This window comes from Scyliorhinus canicula, chromosome 10 (assembly GCF_902713615.1).
Source record: "Scyliorhinus canicula chromosome 10, sScyCan1.1, whole genome shotgun sequence".
NCBI lineage: Eukaryota > Metazoa > Chordata > Chondrichthyes > Carcharhiniformes > Scyliorhinidae > Scyliorhinus > Scyliorhinus canicula.
In genome coordinates this window covers 78,770,035-78,786,940 of record NC_052155.1, presented here as the reverse complement: position 1 = coordinate 78,786,940, position 16,906 = coordinate 78,770,035, and the positions used below count along the sequence as shown (strand labels likewise).

Below are 16,906 nucleotides of genomic sequence, written 5' to 3'. Positions count from 1 at the left end.
TTTGCCATTTTGAATTTGGCCGGGGGGGGGGGGGGAGAATCATCGGTGGAAAAATGGCAGATGGAATTCAATCCAAAGAAGCGGGCGGTCATGCATTTGGGGAGGGGAGACAAAGTGAGAGAATACACAATAAATGGGAGGACATTGGGAGGGGTAGCACAAGTAAGGGAACTTGGGAGTGCATGTCCACAGATCCTAAAGGCAGCAGGTGGATAAAATGGTAAAGAAAGCATATGGAACAATATCTTTTATTGGACGATGTATTGAATATAAAAACAAAAATGGTGGTTAGATGACAGCTGTAATTCTGTGTATAATTCTGGTCACCACATTAAAGGAAATAATTGCTCAGGAGAGAACGCACCAGGGCTTGGAATTGCAGCCATGAGGAAAGATTGGATGGGCTAGGGTTGTTTTCCTTGGAACAGAGGAGGCTGAGGGGTTCCCTGATTGAGGTCGACAAGATTAGGAAGGAGCTAGACAGAGTCCCCCAGCAGACAGGCTAATTACCAGTGACACAGATTTACGGTGATTTGTAGAAGGATTCTAATAATAATCTTTATTATTGTCACAAGTAGGCTTACATTAACACTGCAATGAAGTTACTGCGAAAATCCCCTAGTCGCCACACTAGGGCGCCTGTTTGGGTACACACAGAGAATTCGGAATGTCCAAATTACCTAGCAGCATGTCTTTGGGGCTTGTGGGAGGAAACCGGAGTACCCGGAGGAAACCCATGCAGACACAGGGAGAACGTGCAGACTCCGCAGACACAGGGAGAACGTGCAGACTCCGCACAGACAGTGACCCAAGCCAGAACCGAACCTGGGACCCTGACACTGTGAAGCAACAGTGCTAACCGCTACTGTGCTGCCCATAGAGAAAACAAGAAGAAATATTTGTTCACCCAAAGGATGGTGGACATTTAGAATTCGATGCCTGATTTGGTGGTGAAGACAGTAACCCTCAACTCAATGAAAAAGTACTTGGATCTGCACCTGAATTGCTGCAACCTGCAAAGCTACAGGGTGGATGCTGCAAGATGGGATTGGAATCGACAGCTAGCTTTATTTATTTATTTTTTTCAGCTAGCGCAAACACAATGGGCTGAATAGCCTCTTTTTATGCTGCAACTTTTCTATAGTTGTAAAATGATATGCAAAAGCAACCTCCATTTTCTTGTCTGTCCTCATTATCACTCATTCTCTTGGTGGAAATGTCTGTACCACTAAGAATTTAGGAACTTGATGCAAATCAGGAATATATGAATCCAACTGTCTGATTCATTGAAAGTTACATTTTGGCAGTATTTCCCTTTATCCTTTCCCTCCCCTACTCCGAACACTAACATATAGCAGAGTTTGGCTCTACAAGAACAGTGCTCAGTCATCAAACCTCACCCCAAAAGTCCCTGCAGGTGATTAGACAAGCCTGACAGATTTTTAACGAACATCCCACATTTTCCATTGAGGTTAATGAATCCTGCAAGGAACAACTGGCTTGTTTTCCACTCCCAGCCGGAGGTACTAAGATCGGCACCAACACCTTGACAACCCAAACTGACAGTTGAATCCTGGTCAACTGAAGTTCAACCAGTCAAATGTTAATTAATAAACATTGGTAGGAAGAATAGGTAGGTCACATTACTTGGAATGTGCAACTTTCAATAGGTAGAGGGGAAAAACGGATTATGGAGTTCAAATAAACCAATCACTAAAATGGTTGCACCACAGCTTAGCAAAGACAATTCAGCAAACCAAGCACCAGGCTTTATTTCTAGAGCAGGGGTTCTGAAACTTGGTTCCACAGGATCCTCCAGGGTGTTCTATCCTCCAGGCCAGGCTGATCTATACAATTTGAAAAACGTTATGAAGGTGCTTGTCCAATCAAAGGCTGGCTTCTGCAAAAACCAACCTCTGATTCAACTAGCTGGAAACAGCATAAAACTCAAATTTTAAGCTCTGGTCAAGAGTTAGGTCACAGAGTGGGAGTGAGAGAAAGGGCTGAGGGTTTGCCGCCTGTGTGTGTGTGCGCGAGAAAGAGAGAGAGAGGTGTGCGTGAGAGAGTGTGGTGTGCGCGAGAGAGGGAGAGAGAGAAATGTGCGAGAGAGAGAGAGAAGTGTGCAAGAAACAGAGAGAGAGAGAGAGAAGTGTGCGAGAGAGAGGTGAGAGAGAAAAGTGTGCAAGAGAGAGAGAGGTGTGAGAGAAAGAGAGAGAGAAGAGAGGCGAGAAGGTGATAACAACTGTAGATATGCATATTTGCAGTAGGGGGATGTATGGCTGTACCTGTAATGCAGGTTCCTCCGGTAAGGCCCTTCCAGCTAGCTCCGCCCACAGGGAGCTTGTGTATAAATATGCGTGTGAATCACTCAGACTCTAGTCTTCAGTTGCAGCCGGAGGAATAGCATCACACAGCAATAAAGCCTCGATTGAACATGTCTCCGTCTTTGACTGTAATTGTTAGCGCCACAAAGAGAGAGAAAAGAGGGGAGAAAGAAAAGAGAGAAGAGAGAGAGAAGAAAGGAGAGGAGAGGAGAGGAGAGGAGAGGAGAGGAGAGGAGAGGAGAGGAGAGAGAGGAGAGAGCGAGAGAAAGGGTTGGGGAGATGAAAGAAAAGGGCAAGAGAAACAAAAAAAAAAAAAGGTCTGTTTCTCAAGGGATATAATTAAACATAGGGAGGTTACCCTGAACCTGCATCGAATCTTAGTTAGGCCACACCTAGAGCACTGCATACAGTTCTGATTATATTATAGAAACTATGTGGAGGAACTGGCGCGAGCACAGAGGAGACTAACAAGAATTATACCAGAAACGTATCTGTATGCATATCAATACAAGGTATGGTACATAGGTGCAAGGAGAAGTAGGCAATTCAACCCTTCGAGCCTGCTCCGCCATTAAATCAGACCATGGCTGATCTCTTCCTGGTTTCAAATCCATCTCCCTGTCTGTTCCACATATCACTTAAACCTGTTGTTTTTTTGTTTTGTTTTTTTTTTAAATCAGAAATATCTCCTTCTTGAAACCATTAAATGATTCAGGCACCACCACACGATGGGGCAGCAAATTTAAGGTAATTTGGACATTCTGAATTCTCCCTCCCTGTACCCGAAAAGGCACCAGAATGTGGCAACTAGGGGCTTTTCACAGTAACTTTGTTGCATTGTTAATGTAAGCCTACTTGTGACAATAATTATTATTATTCAATGGCATTATTATCGCTGAATCCCCAACAATCAATATCCTAGGGGTTACTATTGATCAGAAACGAGGGCGGCACATGGCACAGTGGTTAGCACTGATACTGTGGCGCTAAGGACCCGGGTTCAAATCCCTGCCCTGGGTCACTGTCCATGTGGACTTTGCACATTCTCCCAGTGTCTGCGTGGGTTTCACCTCCACAACCCAAGATGTGTAGGTTAGGTGGATTGGTCACGCTAAATTGCTCCTTAATTGGTAAAAAAAAATAATTGGGAATTCAAAATTTATTTTAAAAACTACTGATCAGAAACTGAACGGGACTAGCCATGTCAATACCGTGGCCACCAGAGCAGGTCAAAGGCTAGGAATCCTACGCTGAGTAACTCAACTGACCCCCCCCCCCCCCCCAAACCCACCAAAAACCTGTTCACTATCTCCAAGGCTCAAGACAGGAGTATGATGGAATACTCTCCACTGACCTGATGAGTGGGCAGCACAGTGGTTAGCTCTGCTGCCTCAAAGCTCCAGGGTCCCGGGTTCAATTCTGGCCTCAGGTGACTGTCTGTGCAGCGTTTGCACTTCCCTTGACTGCGTGGGTTTCCTCCGGGTGCTCCGATTTCCTCCACCAGTCCAAAGATGTGCAGGTTAGGTGGATTGGCCATGCTAAATTGCCCCTTAGTGTCCAAAAGGTTAGTAGGGATACTGGGTTACAGGGTGGAAGTGTGAGCTTAAGTATGGTGCTATTTCCAAGAGCCGGTGCAGACTCGATGGGCCGAACAGCCTCCTTCTGCACTGTAAATTCTATGAAATAAATTTATGATTGCAACCTCAACAACACTCAAGAGGCTCGACACCATCCAAGACAAACAGCCCGCTTGATTGCTACCCCTTCCACAAACCTATTATCCCTCCACCACTGGCGAACAGTGGCAGTCGCCTGTACCATCCGCTAGATGCACTGCAGGAACTTGCCAAGTTTCCTGAGACAGAACCTGCCAAAACCATAGCCGTTACCATCTAGAAGGACAAGAGCAGCAGGTACCTGGGAACCCCACCACCTGGAGGTTCCCTTCCATGTCACTCAACACCCTGACTTGGAAAAGTATCGCCATTCCTTCACTGCAGCTGGGTCAAAATCCTGGAACTTCTTTCCTAACCGCACTGTGGGTGTATCTACATGTCAGGGACTGCAGCAGTCTAAGAAGGCAACTCACCACGACCTTCTGAAGGGCAACGAGGGAGGGGCAATAAATGCTGGCCTAACCTGCGATGCCTACATCCCATAAACAATTTTTTTTTTTTTTTTTTAAAGCCCGCATGGTGGAGGTACACCCACCCACAGTGCTGTTAGTGAGGGAGTTCCAGGTTTTTGATGCTCCGACAGTGAAGGAACGGCAATAGAGTTCCAAGTCAGGAACTTCAAAATGGTGGTGCTCCCATGTATCTGGTACCTTTGTTCTTCTAGATGATAGTGGTCATAGGTTTGGAAAGTGCAGTTTAAGGAGCAGTTTTAAGTGCAGTTTAATGTCAGTTCCTGCTGTGCATCTTGTGGATGGTGCGCACTGCTGCCTGTGCTTCTGTGGTGGATGGAATGCAAATCAAGTGGGCTGCTTTGTCCTGGTTTGTATTAAGCCAAGAGCTTTACTCATCAAGTTAATCATACTCCTGACTTGTGCCTTGTAGATTGTGGAACGGCTTTGGAGAGTCAGGAGGCGAATTACTCCTAGCAGGGTTCCTAGTCTTTGACCTGCTCTTGTAGCCAGGTGTTAACATCGCTAGTCCAGTTCAGTTTCTGGTGAATGGCAACTCGCGGGATATCGATAGTTGGGGATTCAGTGATATCGTGCCACCGAATGTCAAGGGATGGTGATTCTTTCTTGTTGGGAATGGTCATTACCTGACACTTGCGAGCCACGAATGTTACTTGCCACTTATCAGCCCAAGCATTGATGGATAAGGGGAAGTTTGACAAACATATGAAGGATAAGGGACTGAAGTTGCAATGATGGCTTTAGATGCAAAGAGATGGGATGAGGCTTCAGTGCAGCATGAACACCAACATAGACTGGTGGAGCTGGAATACCTGCCTTCTATCCATATATCATATGTAATACTTTACATAACTTCAGAAAGTCTAATAGCAGAATTAAGAAAAGGACAAATATGAAAAAGCAGAACAAACCATGTTTTCGACTCTCAGTTCAAACGGCATGGGGTTATAGACCATCAACTGAACTTCACACACATCTCCTTGCACCCACTGGAAATCTGTTGAGATGGAAAACAAAAATTTAGTTATCGACACAAGGTGGTTTCACAACTTTAACTCTACTCACTTTATCCGTTTGAAAGGTGGTACTCTGGTATCTGCATTGGTCCGAACTGTGTCTTTTTCGGGATAGGTCATCAACCTGAAACAGTTATTGCTTCTCCTTAAATAAAAGCAAATTAATGTGGATGCTGGAATCTGAAGCAAAGAGAAAATGCTGGAAAATCTCAACAGGTCTGGCAGCATCTGTAGGGAGAGAAGAGAGCTAACGTTTTGAGTCTAGATCAGTGCATCTCAAACTATCTGATGTGGCATACCGGCAGTTTTTTTTTTTCAATGTGCCAGGGACCGGTGAGCGAAACAAGCCAATCCAGGATTACTGTCTCTTTCTTTTCTGGAAACACTCCAAGTACTGGCAGACGATGGCTCGCGTACCGGCACCGGTACGCGTACCACTTTGAGAAGCACTGGTCTAGATGACCCTTTGTCAAAGCACATTAGACATGAGCTTTGACAAAGGGTCATCTGGACTCGAAGCGTTAGCTCTTGTCTCTCCCTACAGATGCTGCCCCCAGCATACAGCGTGTTCTGCTTTTGCCCAAAATTTTTAATTTTTTTTTTTTTAAATGTTTTTATTTTCCTTTTTCACATTTTCTTCAATTTACCCCACCTATAAATAGTAATGGATACAATTTCACATTCCTTATTAACAATGATCCCATCCTCCCACCAACCCCCACACGACAACAGCCCGCATGACAACATAATCATCAAATAAAGAAAAGGAATCAGGAATCGCCCATGGTCACCATTAACATATAGTCCACCCCCAACCCACGAATTGCAAATCCCCCCCACCCCAGGTTCCTCCCCTCCACTTCCTCTCGAAAACACCCCACCCAGTATCAGTCCCTTCCCCCAACATTTCACCCCGGCTAGGCTCATCAAAACCTCATCAACCAGGTTCTGATGGCTGCAGCCCCTCCCACCCACCTCATTCCCGTTCACTGGCCTGCTTACTCCTGCCAGTGTGGAGGCCCCCGCCCGGGTCCCCTTCACCCCTGCCCGGTCCCAGGAAAACAAAGAAATCCCCTTTAACACACAACCCCAGCAGAGACACACAAGCCCCAAAGAACCATCATTTCAAAGGAAAGTCCCAACTCCTGTCTTGTCCAAATAGACAGCGTCGACTCATTTAGTACATACAACAACATGCAGTGAAAAGATAAAACTACAGACAGCTACATACTCTCCTACCAACTCCCTACCCTCAGCACAAGACGTCCTCAGTCCCATTTCTCAGTTCTGCCACAGCCCTTCTGCCTTCGCAAACACCTCCGCCACTTCCATCGTCTCAAAATAGACGTCTTTGGATTTGGAGGTCACCCTCAGCTTGGCTGGATACACTATGCCACACCGCACCTTGATGTTATACAGTGCCATCTTCACTCAGCCGAAGTCTATCCGCCTCCTCCACCGTAGAGTCCTGGTACATGCGCATACCAACTCCAGCCCATTGCACCTCCCGCTTCTGCTTTGCCCAGCACAGGACCTTCTCCTTCATGCGGTACCTACGGAAACAAACAGTCACCACTCTTGGAGGCTCACTCGCCTTTGGTAAAGGCCTCCATGACTTATGAGCCTGATCCAGTTCGTATCAAGAGGAATCTTCCCCCTCCCCCAATAGCTCCGTCAACATCGTGGCAAAATACTACGTCGGCCTCGGGCCTTCCACCCCTTTGGGCAGACCCACGATCCTCAGATTCTGCCACCTGGATCTGTTTTCCAGGTCTTCCATTTTGGCTCGCAGACCCTTGTTGGTCTCCATCACCCTCCGCAGCTCCTTCCCCATCGTGATGAGTTGATCACCGTGTTGCGCTAGTGCGCCTTCCACTTCCTTCAGTGTCTCACCCTGCTCCCGCACCTCAGCAGCTGCACTCGATACTGCCGTCCTCACCGGGGCAATTGCCTCCTCCACCAGCGCTTTCAATACCGCCCCCAACTCCTTCCTCATCGCTTCGCCGCGATCATCCTTTCTGCCGTGAGCAGTGCGGCCTCACTCGGCCCCCGCATCCGCCTTCCTTCCAGTTCCTGAGCCGACCTTTCCACCAACAGCGGACCTTCATTAGCCCCCTTTTTCACGGCCATTTTTCTTTGAGCTTTGGACATCTTTCTTCTCTGTGCCTTCCTACCCTTGATTCCTCAAAAGTTGCTCCTGGGACGGGGCATCAATACTCAAAAAAAAATCAATTCTCAGGCGGGAACCCTCCAACGTGCGGCTTCCTCCTGCTCGCCGCCACCGGAAGTACCCAAAACGTTTAATTTTACCCGAAGTATTAAACCAAACGACGTTTGTACATTTGTAAGTATTTTACTTACAGCACAGTAAGTACCGGCAGCACAGGAGCACATGTGGATAGCACTGTGGCTTCACAGCGCCAGGGTCCCAGGTTCGATTCCCCGCAGGGTCACTGTCTGTGTGGAGTCTGCACATTCTCCTTGTGTTTGTATGGGTTTCCTACGGGTGCTCCGGTTTCCTCCCACAGTCCAAAGACGTGCAGATTAGGTGGATTGACCATGATAAATTGCCCTTAGTGACCAAGAAGGACAGGGGGGGGTTATTGGGTTACAGAGAGAGGGTGGAAGTGACTGCTTCAGTGGGTCGGTGCAGACTCGATGGGCTGAATGGCCTCCTTCTGCACTGTATGTTCTATGTTTCTTTAAATTGACTGTTTGAAACCCATGGGACGACCACGAAGGGGCAATTATCATATTATCAAGACTTTTTTTCTCAATTTTGGGATGTGACCATACCTCATATTGAAACCATCGCACACAGCTCAGTGGGCTAGACAGCTGGTTTGTAATGCTGTACAAGGCCAGCAGCGCGGGTTCAATTCCCGTACCGGCTGAGAATTCTGAATTCTCCCTCTGTGTACCTGAACAGGCGCCGGAATGTGGCAACTAGGGACTTTTCACAACAACTTCATTGCAGTGTTAATGTAAGCCTACTTGTGACAATGAAAAGATTATCATTATTAAAACAGATTAATAAATGGCAACCAAACTGAGGATTTATAAGACCAAATAAACTCAAAGAAAGTTCAAACATTCCATACATCTTATTTACCCCAAAATTTGCTCATCCAATAGCAGGTGCCTAGGCTGACATCCAAGTCTAAGAGCTTAGGTTGTGCAGAAACCTTCTTAAAGGCAGTTTAAATATCTTCGCTGGACCAGAAAAAAAACATTTCCCAGACTTGACTATCAGTCCTGTATTCTGTGTTAACTATAGCTGAATTTGATTTATAGATTTACTTAATTTGGCTGTTGTTTGGGGAAAAGGAAAGTCTCAAGGAGTTCAGGTATCGTAGATAGTGTTTGGAATAGGATTACATTCCACATAAAGTGTGTGCGCTTCATGTTTCATATTCGTAACTGACGGAGAACACACTAGCCCTGTTTGTGTATATTTGTCCTTTCTTTAATTTAATAAATAGTCGTTGATAATTGTTGCACATGACTGGGCTGGTTAGTATCACTGGGGCTTCAATTGACTCCTCATACCATTCTAAAAAGAAAAGGCCAAAACTGTACACTCTCACAAACTGATGTTGCTTTTGAAGCACACAGCTTGTTCCCCAGGTGTAGTATTACAATTACGGACACGTGGCTTTTAAAACAAAACAATGTTTATTCCATGAACTCAAATTAACCTTTTAAATAAACATTGGATCTCTTAACACCCCTTACTTCAAAGATAACCCCGAAAATAATACGCTACCCATTCCTGCAAACTGTTCCTTTACACATCCAAAAGACTTAACCAATCCTTCAAACAGAAGCACATTAGATTGATATTCAATACCGAGACCTTTTTACAATTCCGATTTCACCAAAGGATTAAGAGATAGTCCTTCATGGCAGAGATCACCAGCAATGCAGCTCACAGCCACACCCAAGCTTTAAACATCCAATTCTTAAAGGCACTCTCACATGACAAAACCAACACCCCCCCCCCCCCCCCCCCCTTCTGCTGACGATTAATTTTCCGCAAAGAAGTCGACCAACGGTTGCCACCTCCGGGCGAACCCCAACATTGACCCTCTCAAGGCAAACTTGATTTTCTCCAAACAGAGGAAGCTAGCCATGTCCGATAGCCAGGTCTCCGCCTTCTGGGGCTTTGAGTCCCTCCAAGCTAATAATATCCGTCTCCGGGCTACCAGGGAAGCAAAGGCCAGAACACCTGCCGCTTTCTCCACCTCGATTCCCGGATCTTCCGACACCCCGAAAATTGCCACCTCTGGACTCGGTGCCACCCTTGTTTTTAAACACGTGGACATGACTTCTGCAAACCCCTGCCAGAATCCCCAAAGCTTTGGGCATGTCCAGAACATGTGGACACGGTTCGCTGGCCCTCCCGCACACTTTGTACACCTATCTTCTACCCCAAAGAACCTGCTCATCCGGGCAACTGTCATGTGAGCCCGGTGAATGACCTTGAATTGTATTAGGCTGAGACAGGCACATGCTGTGGACGCGTCGACTCTACCCAGCTCCTCCTCCCACTTGTACTTCAGCTGCTCAGTCTGCGTCTCTTCTGACCCCATAAGTTCCTTGTAAATGTCAGAGACTCGCCTTTCTCCCACCCACCATCTGTACACTACCCTGTCCTGTATCCCCCTTGGTGGTAGGAGCTGGAAGGTTGTAACCTGCCTACGTAGGAAGTTGCGCAACTGCAGGTACCTCAATACGTTTCCCCTCGCCAATCCAAATTTCTCCTCCATTTCCCTCAAGCTAGGAAAGCTCCTCTCGATAAACATATCCCCCATCCTCTCAATCCCTGCTCTCTGCCATCTCCGAAACCCACCGTCCATCCTTCCCGGGGCAAACTAGTGATTATTACAGATTGGAGACCAGACCGATGCTCCCCCTGCTCCCACATGCCTCCACCATTGTCCCCAGACTCTCAGGGCCGCCACCACCATGGGGCTGGTGGAGTACCATGCTAGCGGGATCGGCAGAGGCGCCATTATCAGCGCCTCTAAGCTGGTGCCCTTACATGAAGCTGCCTCCATATGCTCCCATGCCGACCCTTCCCCCACGATCCACTTCCTGATCATGGCTATATTCGCCGCCCAATAGTAGTTACTCTCCCTCTCCCTGGCTCCGCTCAAGCATCTCCCTCTTTACTCCCGGAGTCTTGCCCGCCTATACAAAGCCAGCAATCACTTTGTTGACCCATTTAAAAAAGGACCACGGAATAAAGATGGGGAGACACTGAAACACAAACAGGAATCTCGGAAGGACCGTCATCTTCACCATCTGCACCATCCCAGCTAGTGACAACGGGAGCGCCTCCCACTTCCAAAAGTCCACCTTCATTTGGTCTACTTGTCAGGCTAGATTTAGTTTGTGCAGCCGTTCCCATTCCCGCGCCACTTGGACGCCTAGATACCGAAACTTTCCCCCTACCGATCTAAACAGCAGCTCCCCCAGCCACATCTCCTGTCCCTCGCCTGGACCGCAAACATCTCACTTTTCCCATATTTTGTTCATACCCCAAAAACGGGCCAAATTCCCTCATGATTTCTTCCATCCCCTCTGCTGGGTTCGATACATACAGGAGCATATCATCTGCGTAAAGCAACCTTCCGGGGGCATCATGATCAAGTTTAATAGCCTTCTTACATTGGCCACCAACTGCTTTCCCTTAACAAACCCCGTCTGGTTCTCCCCAATAATGACCAGAACGCAATCCTCAATCCTAGAGGACAAAATTTTGGCTAGCAGTTTGGCGTCCACATTTAATAGGGATATTGGGCTGTAGGACCCACACAGCTCCGGGTTCTTGTCCCGCTTCAGGATCAGCGCAATTGTGGCCTGTGACATCGTTGGGGGAAGCACCCCACGCTCCCTTGCCTCATTTCATGTCCTCATCAACAACGGCCCCAACACCCGAGAACTTTTTATAGAACTCCACTGGGTACCCACCCGGCCCTGGGGCTTTACACGACTGTATGGCCTTCAGACCCTCTGCTATCTCTTGCATCCCGATCGGGGCCCCCAGCCCTTCTACCAGCTCCCCGTCCACCTTCGAGAAATTCAGCCCCCCTAGGAAGTGCCTCATCCCCTCTGGCCCCGTTGAGGGTTCTGACCCATACAGACCACTATAAAACTCCTGAAACGCCATATTCACCCCTGCGGAATCTCCAACCAGGTTCCTATCTCCATCCTTTACTTTCCCTAACTCCCTGGCTGCTCCCTCTTTCTAAGCTGCTGTGCAAGCATTCTGCTTGCCTTCTCTCCGTGCTCAAATCACCCCCCCCTCACCTTTCTCCGCTGCTCCACCGCCCTCCCTGTGGTTAACAAGCCAAACTCACCCTGTAGCCTCCGCCATTCCCTTAAAAGTCCTGCCTCTTGGGACTCCGCGCACCTCCTGTTGACCTGTAGTATCTCCTTTGCCAATCGGTCTGTCTCTGCCCTGTCTACCTTCTCCTTGTGGGCCCGAATCGAGATCAACTACCTTCTAACCACCGCCTTCAATGCCTCCCAGACCACCGCTGCCGAAATTTCCCCCGTGTCGTTGCCTTCCAGATAGTTCTGAATACATTTCCTCAGCCGCCCGCACACTTCTTAGTCAGCTAAAAGATCCAGTTCTAACCTCCAGTGCAGGCGCTTGTTAACTGTCTTTACTAACCTGTAGGTCAACCCAGTGCGGGGAATGGTCTGAGATTGTGATCGCCAATTACCCAGTGTCCACCACCCCTGTCAGTAAAGCCCTGCTCAGAATAAAGAAATCAATCCGGAGTACACTTTATGCACGTGTGAGTAGAAGAACTCCTTCACCCTTGGCTGCCCAAATCTCCATGGGTCCACCCCCCCCCCCCCCAAATCAGCTCCATGAACCCTTTTAGTTCCTTTGCCATTGCTGGCACCCTGCCTGTTTCTGAGCTTGACCGGTCTAAACCAGGGTCAATAACTGTGTCGAAGTCCCCTCCCATGACCAACTAATGCGAATCCGGGTCCGGTAATTCCCCAGCATCCTCTTTATAAACTCCACATCGTCCCAATTTGGCGCAAACACATTTCTAGTACCACCTGCACCCCCTCCATTTTCCCACTGACCGTAATGTACCGACCTCCCCAAAACTATTCTTCCCGCCTCAAACACCACTCACTTGTTGATCAGGATCACGACCCCTCTAGTTTTCGAATCCAGTCCTGAGTGAAAAACCTGTCCGACCCAACCTTTCCTTAATCTAATCTGGAAAGTGCGTCTCCTGCAGCGTTACCACATCCACCTTCAGTCCTCTCATATGCGCGAACACGTGTGCCCTCTTGACCGGCCTATTTAGCCCTCGTACATTACAGTTGATCAGCCGAGTTGTGGGCCAATCGCCGCCCCCCCCCCCCCCCCCCCCCACTTCGCCGATCAGCCATCACCTTTCTTGGGCTAGTCTCCAGCCCGCACCCCGCGCCTCCACCGGCCCACCCATAGGCAGCCTCCGCCCCCCCCCTCACCTCCTCTCTGACCCTCAGCAACATTCCTCCCTCGTCAGCAGAACATTCCCCCCCTCCCCCCACCCTAGTAACAGCACAATGTAAATCGACCCCTTTGATAAGCCTACATCCGCTCACCCCCACTACGCTTCAGTGAGCCTGCCTGCCCAACTAGCTCGGTGGCCCCCACCCTTGGTGCCAGACATTCTCCCACCTACTGTTCCCCCCAACACACACATATTCAAATGACAAACAATCCCAATACAATTGCCCGACAGAAAAAAAAACGCTAAACAAAGAAAAGATCAAGCAAGAGATCCAGTATCGAAACAAACACACCTCCATCCCCCAACTCACTCAGCTCTGCAACTGACCCCAAATCAATACAGAAGACCTTACAAATAGCGTCCACAAAACGAAAAACGAGAAACCTTTTTTAAACATGAACGTTGCAGCAAAGTTCAAAAGTTCTCAGTCCGCCACCCGTCCTTTCCTTTTCGCGAATTCCAGGCTTCCTCAGGCGACTCGAAATAAAAATGTTGCTCCTCGTACGTGACCCAGAGACAGGCCGGATACAGCTGTCCGAACTTCATCTTTTTCTTAAAAAGGGTCGACCTGATCTGGTTAAACCCTGCTCTTCTCCTGGCCACCTCCGCACTCAAGTCCTGATAGATCCGCAGGATACTGTTCTCCCATTTACAGCTCCGTGTCTGCTTGGCCCACTGTAAAATACGCTCCTTATCCAAATACCTGTGGAATCTCACCACCATTGCTCTCGGGGGGGGGTCCCCATTCGCGGCTTCCTCGCGAGCGCTCTGTGAGTCCTGTCCGCCACCAAAGGTCAGGAGAATGCCTCATCCCCTAGTAGCTTCTTGAACATGTCCACTATGTATACCGCAGCATCCTCGCCTTCAGACCCCTCCGGGAGCCCAACGATTCTCAAGTTCTGCCGGCGGGACCTATTCTCTAGGTCCTCCACCTTCTCCAGGAGCCTTTTCTGCTGGTGTCTCAGCATCACCACCTCCAACTCCACTGCAGTTTGATGTTCTTCATGGTCAGCCAGCGCCTTCTCTGCATTCTGGATCGCCCGATCTTGGGCATCCAATCTAAGCTCCAGCCGCGCATTCGACTCTTTAATCGGGTCCAAGCAGTCCCGCTTCTGTTTGGTGAAGCCCTCCTGTATAAATTGCATCAGCTGCTCCGTTGATCGCTGGGTCGACAAGGCAGAGATGCAGTCATCCACCATGCTTTCTCTCCCTGCAGCTTCAGCCCAAGCCTTCTCTGTCCGTCTGTTTCTGCCTTTGCGAGCATTTCTAGTCCTCCTCTCCGTGCACCGATGTGGGAATCCAGCAACATACATGATTTTAATGATCAAAAATTGCACAGTTAACTACAAAGGAATGGTATGTTCTAGGACAAGTAATAAATAACTTTTTGAAGAAAGCGGAGAAAATGTTGGGAAAACTCAGATCTGACAGTATCTGTAGAAAGAGAAACAGGGTCCACTATGACCCTTCTTCAGAACTGCAGAGAAGTAAAAATGTCTAGGGTTTTATACTGTTAAGAGTCATATTGGACTCAAAACTTTAACTCGCTCTCCATGGACGCTCTTAGACCCAAGTTCTTCCTGCATATTTCAGGTTTCCAGCATTTGCAGTATTTTGCTTTCCCAATAACTTTTGAAGTTTCATTTTAAGTGGTACAATTATTTATCCCCTCAATTAAATGTTCCTACAAATTGTTTTGCGGGCACTGCTGGCAAGACTAGCACTTATTGCCCTTCCCAAATTGCTCTCAAGGGGGTGGTGAGCCAGTTTCTTGAAAAAGGTAGGGTAAAGTCGCCCTAGATGACCAGAGGTTGCTTCCCCTTTGAAGTGTGGTGATTTAACCTGAAGAGCTCCACATCTCAGTCGAGGGACAAGGTTGAGAAGGCAGGGCTTCATGAATAACCTCAGCCAGTACGGGAATTGAACCCATGCTGCTGGCTTTGCTCTGCATTACAAACCAGCTGTCCAGCCAAGTGAGCTAAACCAACCACTGCAGTTTATGCAGCATTTCTATTTTCATAATGGGCATAATTTTAGAAATGCATGGTTTTCCATCAAGAATCAGATTAGATACAGCAGGCAGATGAAAAACATGTGGACACCAGATTACCAGAAATGAATACAAAGCTTTATTTAAATTGATATGATCTCACCTATTTTTTTGCTTCTTTCTTCACCACGGTTATGTGCAATAATCGGAGAGTAAATGAAAGGACTCTTGGAGGACATATTCTGACTTCGCGTGTTTTTTATTTTGAGTGGGCGGAGGTTAGGTGGAAGACTTAAGAGCATTACAGATCTAATGGAACAAAGGATAAAATAAAGTAACAACATTACATTTCATAATCTAAAATTTGTAACTGCAAGTAATCACAAAACGGCACGTTAAAAATATTTTAGACCATTTCTTCCATGACAAAAATCTAGAAGTAACAACTAATTGAAGTGGACATATATTTGTAAATAATTAAAAATCAGAGCACACCTCAGTAGCATAGGAATAATCTATTAACCCAATAAATAATTACTTGCAATTTTAAATGGATAATAGAAGAGTCACAAGAGTACAAATGTACAAGCATTCTCACTTGTTGAACTTACCACAAAGCAGCAGAGTAAGGGTTCTAAAACATATTACTCCAAAATGTTAACTTTAATGCATTCAAATTTATGTTTCTAACTTGGGTTACTCTACTCTTCCAAATCTATGAAAATTAAAATCTTCCATTTAAAAAAAAAATCAATACTTATTGCAAGCCTATTTAATTTCTGATGTATGACATTCTGCCACTTCACTGCTTCTATAAGGAGGCTGGTAAATAAGTCCAATTCCAGTTTTAAGTCCTCATTTACTCCTCCAATGTCTCCTCTGATTGTTTTCCCTTACCTAAATTCTCTGTTCTGATACTATCTTTCAAGTGTTAAAATCAGAGTTTTGGGTAGTTCCCTATGCAGGGTAATTTCCCATTAGAACTTCAACTTCCTGGGCAATTACCATGCACAGACATTCTGGGCCTTAAAACACCTTATGTGAACTGAAAACTGATCATGTGAAAGCTGCAGAGAGGAGGATAAGAAGTCATTTGTGATTTCAGTTCGGGCCATTTCAGTGAAGTAGCAGGAATGGAAACTCGATGAGAGAGATTAATAAACTGATAAGAAATATGAGCAGGATTAGGCCATGTATCCTGCTCCGCCATTCAATATCATGGCTAGTCCAACTGTGGGTTTCACGCCACTCTCTTGTCAATCTGCCATAACCCTCGACTCGCTTGACTATTAAAAGTTTGAATATATTCAAGGCGGAGTGAGGGAATGACCCAGCCTCCACTGCTATCTGCGAATCAATCAACCTCAAAATAAGTTGCAGGAAAGTTGGGCACAGATTTGAAAAGTGACAACGCATTCAAGTACTTGAGATGAAGTCGTCATAGTCCCAGATGACCATGAGCTGCTTTCCCCTTTGAGGGGGAGAGCTGACTGGTGGTCATTCATCCTGAGGAACACCACACCTCAGGTGAGGGTCAAGGTTGAGAAGGCGGGCCTTCATGAATGATAGAGGAAGGCTGAAGGTGAAAAGACAGCAGTTTGCATGAATAGCAGGATGGAGGGTGCATTGTTGAAAAAGACATGATTATGGTCATTTTGAAAACAATACAAACAAGTTACTTAGGATAAAAAATCATTTACTAAGTCAGCTGGCATGGAGACCAAAAAGGGAAAAGTGATTCAAATAGGAAATAGATCTTCAGAGTCATCAACAAATCAAATAAACATTCAGTTAGAGTAGTGCAGGTAAAACCTTGGGATAATTTAGGATCAATTGAATGTCACAAAGTGGGGCTTTAGCATTAATGGATGGATGAATGAAGTTGGAACAACTGGTCT

General features: G+C 47.0%; 1 protein-coding gene across 1 annotated transcript in view; it reads right to left on the bottom strand.

Annotated features, from left to right (window-relative positions):
• Positions 1–16,906, bottom strand: part of trappc9 (trafficking protein particle complex 9) — a 1,005,291-nt gene that overhangs the window by 867,136 nt on the left and 121,249 nt on the right. Inside the window, 2 exon segments of the mRNA XM_038809220.1 lie at positions 5,382–5,467; positions 15,172–15,317. Of these exon segments, the coding sequence (XP_038665148.1) occupies positions 5,382–5,467; positions 15,172–15,317 (232 nt within the window).